The sequence below is a fragment of the Melitaea cinxia genome, chromosome 24, assembly GCF_905220565.1.
Source record: "Melitaea cinxia chromosome 24, ilMelCinx1.1, whole genome shotgun sequence".
In the NCBI taxonomy this organism is placed as follows: Eukaryota; Metazoa; Arthropoda; class Insecta; order Lepidoptera; family Nymphalidae; genus Melitaea; species Melitaea cinxia.
In genome coordinates, this window is record NC_059417.1 from 8,504,127 (window position 1) to 8,523,381 (window position 19,255).

General features: G+C 33.0%; 1 protein-coding gene across 1 annotated transcript in view; it reads right to left on the reverse strand.

Moving 5' to 3' along the window:
- Positions 1–18,780, reverse strand: part of LOC123665585 (sodium-dependent neutral amino acid transporter B(0)AT3) — a 38,199-nt gene extending 19,419 nt beyond the window's left edge. The window contains exons 1-5 of the mRNA XM_045599870.1: positions 18,519–18,780; positions 16,803–17,035; positions 16,103–16,333; positions 14,589–14,699; positions 12,482–12,723 (exon numbers count right to left, since the gene is read on the reverse strand). Of these exons, the coding sequence (XP_045455826.1) occupies positions 12,482–12,723; positions 14,589–14,699; positions 16,103–16,333; positions 16,803–17,035; positions 18,519–18,780 (1,079 nt within the window). The remainder of the gene's footprint in view (positions 1–12,481; positions 12,724–14,588; positions 14,700–16,102; positions 16,334–16,802; positions 17,036–18,518) is intronic.
- Between the last annotated feature and the right edge of the window lie 475 nt (positions 18,781–19,255).

Sequence of the window (19,255 nt, forward strand, 5' to 3'; positions counted from 1 at the left end):
TTTGTGAAAGATTCTTATGGAATAAAATAATTATAAAAATTTTACATAAAACAAAAATTTCAGAACGCCTAATTACTATTTGAACTAAACTAACTATGTGGACAGTAAAACAGACAAAATCTGCCCAGTCAGCTGATGTTTATATAAATTCATCCTGCAATTAACAAAACACAGCTAGTTGATCTCCATATTCATAATTTTTAATAGAAAAAAAAGACCATTCTCATTCCACCATCTTAATAATCTCAAATTATATAATCTGTAAGTGAACAGAATATTACTTTTACCAAATATTATCTTAAGCGACATATTGATATTCTTAGACGTGCTCCGATAGAATTTTTATTGCCTTATATTCGTAAAAAAAATTGTGTTTTCGAAAAAAAGACGGTTGTAGTGAATTAACATTATCGGAAAAGTCTCGAACGTCACGAAGCAACGTCAACAGTAAATCTAATATATTATGGCTAAGACAACCGCTTAGAATATGTATTAAACGTATTTATGGTTCCGAATGATGCGTACCTATACACTTATTATTATTCGGTCATTTTAACCGGCCCGTTGGACCGACGATCTACGTAAGATTGCCGGTGTAGGCTGGATGAGGATTGCGGAAAACCGAGATGTTTGGCGCGAACTTGGGGAAGCCTATGTCCAGCAGTGGACTGCAATAGGCTGAACTGATGATGATGATGAAGTCATTTTAATATTGACGTACTTAGAGAAATAATGATTCGAGTTTATGTTTATACCATTAAGATTTTGGTGAAGATGTGTTATTTGGATAGTAAACAAAAAAATAGTGATAATTCCTGCTTTATTTTTTTGTTTTTCCTTACGTTACATTTTTTAAGTAAAACTTTTTTACGCACGCTTGATTTGGGGAGTGAGCTGATGAATGCGTGACGAGAGTGTTGCGAAAACTGTGATCGGAAATATAAGTTAGTGGAGATAGAAAGAGAGAGTTACGTTTTATATATTACTGTAGGAGCTAAGGAAGTTTTATTTCAGTCGTGTGGTCTGAAGCACACTCCTTTTTCTTTCTTACATATTTCTATGTCACGTGCTTTGTTTTGGTACAATAAAGTATATAGATATATTTGTATTTTACTAATTCTTTTAGAATTATATTTCAGTAATTGATTAAAAATGAAAAATACTGTTTAAAATATTGAGTTGACCATTGAACATAACTCAAATCCCATCAACCAAATCACAATATATTCGCCGTGTTTTGAAAATAATAATAATAATAATAATTTATTTCAGACATATGTCCATATTTTTGTTAGTTACATTTTTTCCTAAACTATGTTAGTTTCAACAATTGTGGCCAAACAAATTATACCAAGTCAAAAATCAATAAAAATAACACTAACATCAAAATCAATATACCAAAATTCAATCAAACCCAAAATTAAAATGATCACCAAATTCAATACAAAATACCTCAGCCACTAACGACAATGTCTTTACGATCACTTAAAACTACACCAGTTACGCACGAGCAAAGTAGATGATACCTGTAAGTATAGATAAGGATTTTGTAAGGATTTTCCGCTCATAGTTATTAATCGAATAGCTTACTATTAGTCTGTCATGTGGTATTTAGTAACGAGGATGTCAAAGCAGTTATGAGGAAGCAGCATAACAAACTAATTACTTCATTAGCAGCGTTGCTTTGAAGAACAATTTTTATTAAATCATCATTACAGCCTATACAGTCCACTGCTGGACATAGGCCTCCACAAGTTTACGCCAAAAATAACGTGAACTCATGTGTTTTGCCCATAGTCACCACGCTGGGCAGGCTATTTTTATTAAATGCGTGACAGTAACTAGTAAATAGTAATCGATCACGCGTTGACGCAATGGTCACAGCATTGGTTTGCGGCTCTTACACTAGCGGTTGCAGGTTCGAGCCCCGTACATGACAAACGATTGTACTGGCTATACAAGTGTTTGCCATGGTCTGGGTGTTTGTGCAGTCCTTGTGGGTCTCCCCACCGTATCTCGCAGAGCACGTTAAGCCATCGGTCCCGGTTGTTATCATGTACACCTGATAGCGATCGTTACTCATAGTAGGGAATATATCGACTAACCCGCGTTGGAGCAGCGTTGTGGATTAACCTCAGCCTTCTCCTACACGAGGAAAGAGGTTTATGTCCAGCAGTGGGATATTACAGGCTGAAGCGTAAGCATTACTAGTAAATCGATTATTAATCCTACTCAACTTATAAAAACGATGGATGGATGTTTGTTTCACTTTCCGAACCGATTGTAATGAAACTTAACGTTTTATTTTTTTTATTTTTTTATTTATTTATTTGTAACATTAAGAAAAGCACACATTACATTATATTTACTTGCAAAAGCCCTTAAGCTTGTCCGCAAGTAACAGTCTCACACATTTTACATAAGACATAATATATTGCTATAACATTTACAAACTACAGTGATTACAAAAAACATAATATACTACGCTTAGACAATTTTTGCTAAACAAAGTTTTGCGTCTACCCTACTTATTTAATATAGCTTCTTTATTAATTAAACAATACTATCATTGACGGTATGGTCACAATGACGATTACAAAAAACATATGGGTGTAAGCGAGATAGTTAATTTGTTATTTGCTCAGAAATAGCTAGTAGTAAATGTAGGTAGCTGCAGATTCAAAATTATGTACAAACTGTTTTTTATCTCGAAATTGATTATGTTAGTACTCTTAACTTGAGATTAGATAGTGTGACGTTAAAATATTTAAAAAATTACCCGAGAAACTTAAACCTAAGGAATAGACGAAAGCGTGAGTATATTCATATAAAAATATATAGTCTTTATACTGGATATAGACAAGAGTTAACAGTCGTAAACTTCTAAATAAAATTCAGCCAATTTCATTAAATAAGAAACCAAATTTATATTACTTACATATGACTCCGCTAAATAAATCCTAGTCACGACCAGTGATCATGCCCTTCATATAAAGTTGGAAAGATAGGAAGGATCGACAACTTAACACGTATACTACTGTAGTAGTGACCACTTAATTTGGCAGAGTTATTGCAAGAACCAATAATATTCAAGTTACAAAAGAGACCTGGTAAATTCATGTCATATAACATACACCTAAAAACGAATTACAAATCTTACATAATCTTATGTATACGTAAATAAAATATGTTTATGACAATAAAGTAAAAGAAACCTTACCCTATCCCTAAATATTTTTATATCTTTTGTATCTGCTTTCAATATCAAAGTAAGGGTTCACTTAGATAAAATTCATTCTTGGTAATACATTACAACGTCGCCGAAAAATGTTACGTAACGTTCTTATGTAAACTGTTTTTATATTTATACTTACGTTTAACTTTTATTGAGTTTAACATCAGTTAACGATATAAATTATTACCTATTTCCAAAGTAGGTCGGTCACAAAGTAAGACCCGATTCGGGGTTACTGAAAAATTCATTCCTCAAAAGCCATTTCAGGCAAACAAATGTGCGATCTACCTCATGCTTATAAAAATGAAAGTTTATTTTCTGTATACAATCTTACAATATCTTACAATCTTACAATATTTAAAATAAGCTATTTGTTAGAAATTTTTTACAAAATAATTTTAAATAAAAATCATAAGTAACATAATAATAATAATATACTTTATGGTACGCCAAAAACAGAAATAAATAGCAAAGAAAGAAAGGTTTTAACAAAATATCATTAGGTACAAAGGTCGGCCTTATCGCTAAAAAGCGATCTCTTCCAGGCAACCCAAATAATTCAATAATAAAATATTTCAGATTGTCAATTAAAGAACTGTCAAATTTCGTTTAAATCAGTTTAGTCGTTTTAGCGTGATTGAGGAACAGACATATATCCATCCAAACTTTCACATTTGTAATAGAAGGAAGATTTTAAATTCCTTTTTGTATTACATGTTCAGGAAATTCTCGTTAATCTCGTACACACTTCAGATCTTATATAACAACATAATGATTACCCGTTCCATCTTTATAAAACCTTAAGCAATATCTGGTGACCATTTATTATAGAATAGAATATTTTGCTATCAATAGCTAAACGCAGAAACATCTAACAGGGATTGCGATGTTGAGAGCGTAAATGACATCGTGCTCTTTGAATCAAGGTATAAAGATAACAAATGAGACAGGTATCTGAAAAAAAACAAATGTCTTTACTTGCGTATCGAACTCGTCGTCGACAAAGGTAAATTTAATTATACCACACTAACCGTATAACATTATAGATATCGGTTGTCGAAGAAATATTACTTATGAGTTATGGACGTCAAACCATGGCCTTCTGTTTAAGTGAATGAGATAGCAACACAAGTGGGTCTTTGTTACTCAAATGAATCTTTAATAATGAGAGTTTATCAGTTTAATTGAGAACAAGGTGGACAAATAAATCTGCCGACTAATGGGTATCCTCTCACTCTTGATGTTGATAACGTAAGATCACTGAACTCTTCTTTGTACCTCAATACTGACTTTTAATTGAAAACTTAATTAATGAAAAACGCTGATCAATATTTTCTTTTAATTACAATCGAATCCTTAATTAAAAAATAAATACTTATTGCGATTATTCGAGCACAGTATTACAGTATTTATTATTCTTAAGTTTTCTTTTTTTGGTTTGGCAACAGAATTTGTCGCTTTTCAAAACGGTTGGCTGAAAGAGATCGGTATGTTATCAATAAAGCCGACTGTTGCATATACATTATTTTAAAATTTATTTAGTGGTTTTTATGGTTGTAAAATGAATGATTAATATTTATTTATGACTTTATTGTAAAAATATAATTATATTTAATAAATTAACAATATTCCAACTTAAATAAGGCGTTCTTGTCGCAAACATATCTTACACACAACCACTACCCTATGTAGAAAATATTGATAACATGATTAAAATAGTTAGGCTAACCGAAACGGAGCAAATAGCTTACGCCGAGTTGCACGAAAATAAATTAAAATTTAAGTGGTGATTAAACTAATTTAATCGCAAGAATTGTATGAAATTCTTGTTATTAAATTAGTTTAATCTCTACTTAAATTTTAATTTTGTTTCGTGCAACTCGGCGTTAGACTCTTTGTAGTAATTATAATTCAAGAAGGGGTAGTTTCAAAAGCCATTTCAACATATTCTAGTCTTGTTTATTATGAAGTGTCATTTGAAATGTAAATTTCGTCTCAAAGGGAATATTCCGTTCGAGGTCACGTGTCTTCAGCGCCATAATACTGAGAAAAAATTTCAACAGGAATCGATTTGAATAATCGTATTTGTGTTTCATTTTTTCTTGCCAAAAACATTTTGCTATTTAAGTCATTCTCACAAACTAAATTATGAGATTTTTTTAGTGAATCTTGATGCCAAAATGTGATTATAAAATTGGCTGCGAAAATGTGAATTTTATATTTTTTATATTTTAATTTTTGAATGAGAGATTCAATTAATTTTGATTATTTCCACTGCTGGCCACTTCTTCTCCAAATAGGAGAACGATTTAGATCTTAATCCATCATACTGCTCCACTGCAGTTAGATGGATGACTCTCTTACTGACTCTTACGACTCTCTATAGGCTCTGCTATTAGGCTATCAATCAATTAATTTACGTATCAATAATTTCTTGGGAATTGTTAAATCCTGCTTTACAATTCGTATTAATTTATTTTTGTGTTACCCACACATTAGGGAATTCTAAACTTTTTTTTAAATATCGTATCAAAAATCGACTGTACCAGCGGGGATCGAACCTGCATGATACATCTCCGACTGACCGTGTCGGTGCTATAGCCAATTAAAATATGGACCAATATACCCGTTAGGTGGAAATTTTTGATATGATGGTTTTATATTCGGTTCTAAGCGACCGCGGCGCCGTCTATAGTGAGTTCTTTTACAGAACCCGTAGTTACGGGTTACACTACTTTACAACTTCACTACAATATTACTTATGATATTTGGATTTGGTCCATATTTCCAGGCGTGGTTCAGGATCACAACCCCGAAGATCTTATATAATTTCATGCAGCAGATGTTGCATAACGCCAATACAATGTGTTCTACAGATAGGGAGACTCGTAAAATTTTTTTTTTGTTTTTTTTTTCAGACATCACACAATTTTATTGTATGTGTAAGTCTGCTTTTTCCGCTATAAATATTATACAACGAAAGCAGTTGCGTAATTTTTTGTTAGTTTATTTGACGAATTGACATAGCATTGTCTAGTATTGACATTAAACAATGTATTTAATTAAATCTGTATAAAAAATATGTATATTTTAATATGTTTAGTTTTTGTTTACTGTTTTGAATTTGATGACTTGACTTGAGGAGTAGACTGGTGAATGCGTGGCGAGAGCGTTACAAAAAGTATGATCGAGCGAGACGAACGGTGCAAAAGTGTAAGATGCGAGTACACATTTTCTTTCTCTCTCTCTCTAATAGCCAGTTACGTTTCGCATATCTAAGACACAGTGCACCTATTGTGCAGAAGTTTAACTTCAGTCGTGTGGTCTAAAGCACACTCGTTTTTTTTATTGTATGGATTTTGAAAAAAAACTTTATTGTTATATCATCGTCTACGATAGATTATTTCTTAATCTTTTTCTTTAATATTACAGCATCGTTGATCGCGATTTCCGAGAGGTCAATTAAAATAAAGTGGTGGCGTTTAACGCTTTTATTACTTAACGAACGATCAAGTTAATGGAAAAGCTTCATTAAGCTCAGCTACTATTAAGCTTATATTTCTAACACTAGTTTATATTTATTAACAAGCTGTAACCGCGAGTTTGGCTGTGATTACGCTTTTGAACATCACGTCCATTTCATAGACAAATAGATAAAAATTTTGCAGTTTTGACAGCGACAAAAAAAGAGACACATGAGATCAATATGAGCGCCTTTTTTCCACTGTTTCAACGTAGGTAATATGTTTTTTGTTGTAAAATAAAATATACTTTTGAATTGTGAAATATACCAATTCTTACAATTAATAATGTAAACTATTTTATATAACTCGACGACGCCTTGGCGCAGCGGTCATAGCACTGGCTGTTGCGCTGGCGGTCGCGGGTTCGATTCCCGCTCACAACAGACATTTGTATCGGCCATATAGATGTTTGTCGTAGTCTGGGCGTTGTGCTTGTGTATTTTGTGTGTTTCCGGACCCCCAACACGAGAGAAAATCCTACTGGGGGCCGTTGAATGTGAAGTGTTTATTTGTTTTATTTATTTATAACATTTATTGTTGGGATAAAATTGATTCGAATGTATTTCACAGTTTGAGGACGATGTATTGAATTAATTTAATTGCTCAGTGAATAACAAAGGATTTCACAATTAATTATATACACTAATCACTTAAATTCATTACACCAACATGATTCTATTGATCCTTGAGAAAGGGTTATCCTAATTCTACCCCTTGAACTGTTATGTAAAGTGTTATGTAAATAAACTATATAAAGTACTACATTGTCTGTAACTAATTTGATTACCACATACATTTATAAAATAGTATATGTCAAATTTGATGACTCGTTAGCATTTTTAAAAACGGCAGAACCGTTGGCCTTAGGTAGGCCTACGGTTCTGCTAGTACTATCCATAACGTTAAATGAAAGCCGAAAGCAAAATGGAAAATAAAGATTTAATTATAACATGGATTTAACTATAAAGGATAATATGTTTCGTGGGTATATTACACTTTATTTTTTACACTACCGTCACAAAGAAAAAAACAAAATAATAAAAATAATCGTGTGCGTCCCCCTAAACGTATACCTCAAGTAATCTTTCGACGTAGCTACAAGAATATTAACCAGGAGGCGCTGGAAAGCGACGCTTCGAATATTGATTGGTCTGATGTATTGAATGGCATCAGTATCGACGAAAAAGTTAAAAGCCTTAATGCGAAGATTTTAGACCTTTATGATCGACATGCACCACTTAAAAGAACCAAAGTTAAGCATAATCCCGCTCCCTGGCTTTCCGATACTATCAAGGAGCAAATGGCATTAAGAGATCGCGCTAAAAGGAAATTCAAAATTTGTCCTTCCGGAAGTAATCTCCAAAAATTCAAAACTCTTCGTAATCGATGCAACCGTCTTTGTCGTGCCGCCAAACGTCAATATTTTCACTATTCTCTCCAAAATAGAAGTACTTCAAACGTGTGGAAATTTCTTAAGTCCGTGGGTATCGGTAAATCACCTATCCTTTCACCTAGCGATTTTGACTTAGATGCTCTCAACAATTTTTTTTCCCATTCTCCTACGAGACTGTGTTCTAACGTCAAAAAAGGCACTCTAAAATATTTATCAGAATTACCATTGTCCAATACTCCTTTCTCCTTTACACCTATAACTGATTCAGATATTAAAACTGCAGTCCTTTCAATTTCATCGCAGGCCACTGGCAATGACAAGTTATGTTTGAAAATGATTACGCTGATTCTTCCATTCTTATTACCGATTCTTAACCATATTTTTAACTACTCTCTTACCACTAGTACCTTTCCGAAAGCCTGGAAACAAGCGAATGTTATTCCTTTGCCTAAAGTTACCAATCCTTCTTCTTTAGCTAATTTCCGACCTATTTCCATATTGCCTACTCTCTCTAAAGTTTTTGAATGCATTGTCCGCAAGCAGTTCTCTTTCTTTTTATACTCTAATGATCTTCTCAATTCACATCAATCTGGCTTTCGTCCAGGCCATAGCACAACTTCGGCTCTTATCGACGTAACTGATGATATTCGCTTAGCCATGGAGAATAAATCGCTTACAATCCTTATACTTATTGATTTTAGTAATGCTTTCAATTCTATCGACTTCGATTCCTTCTTAGCGTACTAAAATCTATTAATACTTCTTTATCCGCGTTAGCGTGGTTTGAATCTTATCTTCGGAATCGTTCACAGCGTGTTCAAGTAAATACATCGTATTCCAACTGGTGTAACCTTACTGTGGGAGTTCCCCAAGGTGGCGTACTTTCCCCTCTTCTTTTTTCAGTTTTTATTGACTCGATCACTAAGGTCATATCTTCCAAATACCACTTATATGCTGACGATCTGCAAATTTATCGCCATTGTAAGTTACATGATGTCGCGTCTGCTATTATCTCCATCAATGATGATCTAAGGCGTATTGCTGAATGGGCTAATAGTTTCGGTCTTACTGTTAACCCGGGAAAGACTAAAGCATTAATCGTAGGTAGTAAACGCATTCGCTCTCGACTTGATATAGCTGAACTACCCCCTATTACCGTCGACGGCGTTCCTATTACTTTTTCCGACTCGGCTAAGAACTTAGGTGTTGTTTTTGACTCCAATCTTAACTGGGATGCTTATATCAATGAGATCAGTCGTAAGGTATACTTTTCGCTCCATTCTCTAAAAGCACTACAAAATTTTTTACCCTTCAAGACTAAAGTTTCTCTTGTGCAAACTCTCATACATCCGATCATTGATTACGCCGATGTCACTTGCTTAGATACCACCGAAGAATTGCTTAACAGACTTGAGCGACTACAAAATTAATGCTTGCGTTTCATTTTCGGCTTAAAAAAATATGATCATGTAAGTCACTTTCGTAAACAGCTTCAATGGCTACCTATCCGCCATCGTAGAAATTTTAGAATACTTTGTTTCCTTTTTAAGACTCTTTTTAATCCTCGTTCTCCTTCGTATCTACGGGACCGCTTTTCTTTCTCTCACGACGATGATTCTCCGTGCAGATCACTTAAACGTTCTCTTCTTCAGATGCCCACCCACCGTACCGATTTTTATTCTTACTCCTTTACTGTACATTCCGTTAGACTTTGGAATTCCCTACCATATGAAATTCGCAATTGCAAAACACTATCGCTATTTAAGAAAAGAGTGAGAAAATTCTACCTTAATCAATCCTAGTCTAAAATCAATTTAATTAAGTGTCCTTATGCGTATTGGAATTTATTATCGTATGTATTATATTATGTATCGTATATGTGTATGCGTGTATATATAAGTATCGTATTATTTGTATCTACTTGTGTATAAATTATTATGTATTTATTTATATATTATATAATTATGTATTTATATTATATTTTTACTATCTATATGTTTAGATTGTACACGCTAATTTTGCGACTATTTTATAAGTTTCCTGTAGCAGGACTACTGGAAGAGATTCCATCATGGGATAAGTAGTGCCTTTGTACCAGCATTGTTTATAAGAGCTATTTCCTTTTGCTTTCCTAGTGTACATAAATTGTTAAATAAATAAATAAATAAATAATCTAAAACACTAAATCGGTGATTGCTTAAATTTCACTTTAAACTAAAACTTAAATGTCTCAAAATATACGGCAGAAAATGGACAGAGTTTCCACTACTTAACAATGGCTATCGTTCACTCGCTAATACCAAAAAGAATCTGCCTCTTTACCGATCCAAATACGCTTACGTCAACTCGATTTCCCGCCAATGCACATTGCATCAAGACATTGTCATACTGCATTCCTATTGGTCGAGGAAGTACACGCATTAGAATCGTTACAATATTAAATTAAGTTATTAAACAAATAAATCAAAGTAGAAAAGCATAGAAATGACTTCTAAAATTACAATAATAATTTCACGTTAATCATTCAGCAATTTAAATAGCGAAAGCATTACATAAAAATAAATAGTAACTAAACAAGTACTTACTTCAAGAAATTACAAAACAGATAATTAATTCACTAAGATGCCGTTCATTAATTAAAAACATTTAAACATTAAATCTTAACTTAATAATTTGAAAACAATTTTATAATTTTAATCGAAGATTGTCTATTTGAAGTCCGATTAGCGTCCGCGGCGACATATATATAATTGTGTTTGCTCACAAAACAAAATTTACAAAGTACACATGTCAGAAGCAAAACTTCTTTGGCAAACTAATTTTTAAGTCTTGTTTATATTTATACAAATCTAAAGCTTTAGATTTCCGTTCCAGCGCCGTCGACAAAAACGTTGCCGCTTTATCAAAACGTTGCCGTTTCATCCGTGAAAATTTTACCCTCATACTTTTAACTTCAAAGAAATTCACGTCAATTTACATCGATAAGTAATACAACGAAGGTAGTCGAAAAAATTATGTATTAAATACGAAGTTATATACTCATAGATTCTCGGTTGTGATAAGTACTAGCTTTCGATTTAATAAAATATCAAAATCAGTACACCAAGTAAAATGTTATGAGGCAACAATTATAAAAATTATAGTCGAATCGAGAACCTCCATCAAAATCAAAATCCAAAACAGTTTTACTCAAATCATCTTTTTTTTTAAGCGGCTAAAAATTATAACCAGACAACGTTCAGTTAAGAAATATTTCGAAAAACAAATCCACGAATTGTGGTCTAGATAGTAATAGAAGACATAACTGTTAGCTTCAGATATATTTTATTGTCTATCTGTCATTATAGTGAAATTATAACGAAGTTGTTTTAACATATATATTAGCATTCATCATCATTATCATTTCAGCCTATCGCAGTTTACTGTTGGACATAGGCCTCCACAATTTCGCGCCGAAAATGGCATGAACTCATGTGCCTATAGTCACCACGCTGGACAGACGGGTTGGTGACCGCAGGGCTGGCATTGTCGCGTCGAAGACGCTGCCGGTCTTCGGCCTGTCTATTTCAAAGCCAGCAGTTTGATGGTTATCCCGCCATCGGTCGGTTCTTTCAGTCCCAAGATGGTAGTGGAACTGTTTTATCCCTTAGTCGCCTCTTACGATACCCACGGGAAGAGAGGGGATGGCTATATTCTTTACTGCCGTAACAACACAGCACGTATATATAAGTAAGACAAAGTAGTTCGTGAGTTAGCTAGAGTGTTATAGAAAATAATAATATCTCGCAGAGAAAACAAATTCCATTTTAATCGATATTATGCATAAAAGATATGACTTAGGAAACATATAGAGCAGTCAAATCGCTATACATACCGACACTAACTCTTATGTAACTGTATTTGGGATTTTAAGTAAACCTCGAATTACTCAACTTACTTCAAAAATTTTGCTACGATAATGAATCGTCAATAGAGGTACATTATTGCAATGAAGTAAACGAAAAGTCAGCATTATATGGAACTTGGAATATTGCCATAGCTTAAAATATTATATTTATAGATTTTTTAAATTGAATTCTAGTCTAATTCTGTTCAAAGTCGATTAGATAATGTTAGTTTTTTGATCAGCTAATATTTAATAGAAATTCTGTTTAGTTTTCCAAACCCAATCAAAGATAAAAGCAAAGTTGAAATAATCCAAAGAAGTATCGAAGTAAACCAAATTAATGTAATAACCAAAAAAGGTCTCAACATCATCCCTATAATCAACGTCGTTATTTATATTTCAGGAGTTAAATAGAATAAAAAATAATATACAAAGTCACTTACTTGGTAATACATTTTTCGACCATCGTGTAAGCCTTGAAGCCGAGGATGCTGAAGATGACCACAGAGGCGTAGATGGCGGTGAGGGCGTTGCACACAGACACCAGCAACACGTCCCTCACGCAGTTGTTGTTGGGAGTGTTGTAGGAACCGAACGCGATGAGGGAACCGAACGCGAGACCGAACGAGTAGAACACTTGAGTGGCCGCGTCAAGCCACACTGTCGGGTCTAACAATTTGGCGAGCTGTAGAACAATAGCTCAGATCAGAAAACTTGACTATCTAGATTGACATTAATTTTTCTGACGATATATTAGTAAAAATAATAATATCCTTTTTTGCACCTTGCATTGTACTTTTGCACCACCCAACCTTTGTTGAGAAATAAGGCGTGTCAAAAGTCAAAAGTGATAGAAAGGCGGTCTTATCGCTAAGAGAGCGATTTCTTCTAGAACCTTTGAGTATAGGACCAGGGCATAGAAAAGCGGTTAGGAAGTGTATAAATAATTGTTATATAAATTTGAATAAATTTCAGTAGAATATAAAATTATACATATATACATACATACATACATACATACATACATACATATACACATAAACATACATACGAGCACATATAAATGAAAATAAAATAAAATAAGCCTTTATTACTGTTCCACAATTTTTAGAAATAATAGGATTTTTATACTAATTTGTTATCGACAATCGGTTCCAAACAGCTTGTCATTCGACATAGGCCTACTCTAAATTTTTACACATTGATATGTCTCTCGCTATTCTCATCCACACTGGACCAGCCACCTTAAGGTCATCTTCCCAACGTTTCAGTTGTCGCCCTTTGCTTCTTTTTCCACTCCTAGGATACCACTCCGTTATCATTTATGTCCATTTCTCGTTTGTCTCTATTATCACATGTCCCGTCCATCTCCATTTTAAAGTCTTGCATGTCTTTTTTACCTCCTTAAATTTAGTAATATTTTTTATTTCTTCTTATTTTACCGAATCTTTTTACCCAAATCACACTTCTCTCCATACCGTTTTGACAAACGTTTACTTTATTCATTAATTTTTCCATGTTTGCCAACCATATATTAAGCATGGTAAAATGCAGATATTATATACTTTTCTTTTCTCTTTAAACGGCATGTCTTCATTTTTCATTACTTCACTAAGGGACCAGTATCTTTTGTTATCATATGTTAGCTATCCTTCTATCTATTTCCTTAGACATAGTATCTCGTGCGGCTACGAGTTGTCCTAGATAAATTCTTCCACGTATTCTATTTCCTGTGCATTGACTCTGATGTGATATGTCTGTGAGGTGTTCGTCATAATTTATGTTTTTGCCGTGTTTATTGTAAGCTCTGCTATCGCGCTTTGATCTGACTGTTTTGAGTATTTTGAAAATAAAATTAGGTCGTCTGCAAACCGTAAGTGATTTAACTTTGCACCGTTTATCCAACGTGATCCCATTGCAGATTTCTGAATATAATCTCTAGACCGCTGAAAACAACTTGGGTGAAATTGGATCCCCTTGCCGAACGCCTCTCTCTATAGGAAATTCTTCTCCTGTAGTTTCTAGTCTAACTCGAGCTGTGCTTTTAGAATATATGATTTGGGGTATTTTTATGTACTTACCCTATATACGCAGTGCTTCCCAGGTGTAATCATGGTCTAAGGAGTCGAATGCTTTATTGTAATCAACAAACCCCTGATAATGTTTGTTGTATTCGTTGTACTTTTGTAGGATTTGCCTTAGAACATGTTTAAGATCTATTGTTGAATTGTTATTGCGGAAACCGGCCTGTCCTTTTGTTTAGTTTTCATCAAGTGTAGATGTGATTCTTTATCTTTACGAGCATATATATACATAATAAAATTTATAGAAACGATAAAAGAATTATCATACAAGAAATCCTCAGTGCACATGTTTGTAATACAATTGTATAGTAGCTGAATTAGTTGAAAAAAGAATTCGTTAATTACTCAACCATATAACTAAACCATACCATAACCATAGTTTTATAGGCTTATTTATGTACTAAAAGAAATTAAATAAACGAAACAGCGATGAACATGTCTAAAATAGATTCAAAGTAAATCATACCTTCGGTTTATACATATGAATGATGCCATCAGCTGATCCTGGCAGAGTTATGCCGCGAACGAAGAATATAGTCAACACGACGTACGGAAACAGAGAAGTGAAGTAGACAACCTGAAGAAATATAAAATATTGAGCATTTGAGCTGCTAACAAGTAGTGATGTGCTCCTGTGGTGTGGTAAGAGCTCTTTGGATACATAATCCACGGTAAACACTTATCAACAAATGGATCGTCAATTTTCGAAGTAAAACTTCTTTACGAACGCTTGACTTGGGGAATAAGTTGGTGAATTCGTGACGAGAGCGTTACGAAATGTGTGATTAGTCGAGGCGAACGGAAGTTGAGAAGGAGATATAAGTTAGTGAAGATAGAAAGAGAGAGTTACGTTTAGTATATTACTGTAGGGACAAGTAAAGAAGTTTTACTTCAGTCGCATGGTCTAAAGCACACTTGTTTTTTTTAACTTAAATATGAATCATCAGTCGGGAGTTTGGGAGTTATAAATGTTATATACTTTCTTTATTTGCCAAAATATAAATCAGTATATAATGATAATTTTACAGTTATGTACAAAGAAATGAAGGAAGTAGAACTAATTGTTTGAAAGAGTATTATGATTAACGTATATTTACAGATTAAATTTTAATTATATAATGATTATCTTAATACGTAAAGCCTTAACTTTGTACGCCTTTTTTACGAAAGTTGCGCGGACGGAGGGATATGAAATTTTGAACACTTATAGTTTATATAGAGAAGGTGTGTAATAGTCAGGTGCTAATATATTTTTTTAATTATGTATAAATATAGATTAAATCAATTAAAAAAAACATTACACACACTACCATGTATTTGACACGCACACGCATATGTACTCTTTTGTTTATTATTATAGAAGAGTCCTTGACAACAGAACCTTAATAATGTTCAAACTTATAATTTAAATTAATTACGGTCGAAATTCGACCACTGGGCGATCACTAATCATAATAATTATTGTCTCTTGAGAACATATGAATATGCCGTGTTTGTGTACAAGGTCGATACTGCGATGAAAATTGTGACCTCATTTGAATCCAGTGATAACAGTTGATTAATGAAAACTTTTTTTTTTTTTTATAATGAAAACTGTTGCTATTGCTACAATATATTGGTATTTAAATTTCGTCTTTTATTTATTTCCTGTTGTATTGATTGTACTTTAAATACATAGATGAAAACTTATAGACGAAGCGCTTACTAAGATAACTCTGTGATGTAATTTAAAACTGCTATGGTATTATCATCCTCAATAGCAATTTTTACAAATCTAATAAAATTAATTTATTAAGTTAACTAGAGTTAACTATTTTCCTGAATAAAATTAAATTTGGTATTAAAACCTGCGCAAAACAGGCTAAGTTATATATTAATATCGGACAACACGAGTACAGATGATTACTCAGACAATTAATTAGAATATAACACTATAACTTTACGAAATAAAGAAAAAAATATCTAATTCGTCCAACTTACCTTTCCACTGCTCTGAATACCCTTCATGACGATGAAGAAAACAATGACCCAAGCCAGAAGCAAATAGAGAACTATCCACCAACGAGGGACACCAGGTTCCTCAATACTCGGGGACGCGTCAAGAGCCTCCCTGTACCAGTAGTACACGGTGGCTGAAGCTTTGGTGCATTCGGCTTCGGCTGTTCCATTGTCTCGAGGACAGTGGGCCCAGGGTAGCTGGTCAGCGCTAAGCTACACATAAAATTTTGCCATCACACACTTGTTTATTTATTGCATAATTAATCAAAGCTATCCAAAAATGTAGTTACGGTAATTTTTATTGCTTATAGAACTTTTCAGAACTTTCGCAAATATTGGGCTTTAGATCTGGACGCAAAATTTTTTTCTTAAATTATATTCCTATATATTTCCTATATATTCCTAATTTAGTGTATTATTCTGTCTTTTCTCAGTGCTATTTCAAATCTTTGTCAAATTATTATATGGTGCTACGAAATTTGAAAGTCATGAAATAAATTTTTCTAGCCGCGCTCGAAAGTCACAACTTTACGGCATTTTGCTACCGTTGCTTTAAATTTGGTATATATAAGTTAAGTTATATCTAAGTTATTTTTTTCAGATTATACCAAAGACGTAACTTGAAGTTTGTGAACTTAATAATGTGAATACAAATCAGTACTAGTTAAGTTAGTAAACTCACTCGAATACTATTGAAGAGATAGAAGAAGACCCAAGTAATTATGACATTGTAGTACAGAGCGACGAACAGAGTCACAACGCAGCTGGCTATCCCGATCCCTCCTAGCCAGGGATGAATAGTATTCCAGACTCCAAGAGAACCGAGGCGCATCTTCTGACCAATTGCCATTTCGATCAAGAACAGAGGTATACCCTCCAGTATGAGCATTATGAAAAATGGAATGAGAAATGCACCTGAAATAATAAATATTATGGTAATATTAAGGCATATTACGATTTACATTAATCATTAGAGTCGTTTAGGCCACTCAGGGATCTCTGAGAACTCGTTCTTTTAGTGTGTAAGTAAAAGTCCGTCTTTTGAGGTAACTGGATACTGAGGGCCTTTAGTGCCCTTATATCAAAGACAACGCTAATTCAAATGATGTATTATGGTAAATAAAGCTCATAACACAGTGTAAATATATTTTGTTAAGCTACTAAATGTTTTAGTTTTGTATATTATATTAACTTAATATGTTTAATTAATGTCATATAAGCTAGTGTATCTTCCAATTTCTGTAGAATAGCATACGATTCAACAACAACTTAATAAGTGATCATTAAAAATAATGACTGGTTAAACTATAAGGACAGTTTTACATCAAAATAGAATTTTTTTCAAGTTCATGACAATTATGTTAAGACTGTATGAGCCATAGCTACGGAAAAATATATATTTTTTTTAATAGATTGAGCGGCTGTAACCTAGATAAGGCTACATTATTTCATTAGGTTTTCTTGTAAATATACTATTCATTGCAATACTAATTTAAATAAAAAAAAATACGAGAAAATTAGAAAGAGTTTAAAATACCATTATAAAGTAATATATTTTGTCTATAGAGAATAAACTTATACTCTATTTTTCCAATACTAAATACATTTTATTGTAATTACTTCCTTAAGAATTTGTTGAAAACACACATTTCTTTTTTTTTTTTTTTAGAACAAAGTGGATTCTCTGTCGTAAATTTTATTATGCCAAGACACGCGCGACCAATAACAAAACGTTATTGAAGAACTTTCTTGAACAAATATTCGGTAATGTTGGCCCTTGTAATGTAAAACGTATTTATATGTAAAAATTTAAATTGAGTTGCCATTTACAAATTAAATAAATAATATTATATAAAAAATAAATGAAATATTATTTAAAAAAATAGGCAAAATAAAAAAATTAAGTAATCTTTGACTTTATATAAAGATTAAAGTTAAAAAGTATCTAAAAATAATTATCACCCAAGCTTAGCATTCTAAGACTAATTTTTCTGAGCATCGAAACCATAGAATATACACGTTTATTTGTTCCAATTAAATACATGTACAAACTAAAATTAATTGTATTTATTTTATAACTAAATTTAATTTTTAATCTTCATTTCACGGTCTCTAGGTAATAAAAGACAAATACGTGGGTCGTAGCACGATCTACGGTCTACGACGTAGACGTCCGTAGCATCAAAATCAATACCGCAGTACCTCGCGCTGGTACTGTTTAATTTTAGACTACGATTTTGATCTGCACGACCTTTAATATTTGTATTCAAAACCAATAAATTTTTTGTTTGTTTTTTTTTAAATATGTTCTGCAACCGCCATCCAATACAAATTAAAATTTAATTAACTACCAAAATTGTACTTTTTCTACGTATAACTATAATTAAGAATGACTCACCTCCGCCATTTTGTTGACACAGATACGGAAACCGCCAAATATTACCAAGTCCGACCGAATAGCCGATAATAGATAAAAAGAATTGAAGTTTTCCGGACCAGGCAGCTCTATCCTCATCCGGAGCGTCTCTTTGTAAGGAATTCCTTGATCCTTGAAGGACTATCGTTACTCCGTGAGGCCTTTCAGACCCATCTGCCCTCGTGTTCAACGGCGCCAACTCATGACCGTTTCTTGGTCCGATAGGCTCAGCTTTAGCCGCCATTTTTGAAAATCGAACGATCGAGGATGACAGATTTTTTTAATGTATCCTATAAATTTAGCTCACTGTATGAATTCTAAACTTAATATTCTTTAAGAAAATTAACCTTAATAATATTTATTTATTGTCTGTATTTTCTTTTATTAAAAATAATTATACGTAATTTAAATAGTTTTCAATTTAACGAGGTTCTTCGAATGATAGTCGTTACCTATGAATATGTTCATAATATATGATCTAATATTAGGTGTTTAATTCGTAATCGTATGTAAAATACCGTATTGCGTCCTTTTTTACAAATTCGACGACTTTAAAATATGTCGTCGTTCTTTGTAATAGTTTCTGTCTTAATTTTAGAGAATCCCGAAATACGTATGTGGCCTCTCTGTGCATATGAGTTAATTGATATGATACTAAAAACCTAAACGAACATGGCTGCACACTAAACGGTTTTTTTAGTGTGACTAGTTCGTTATGA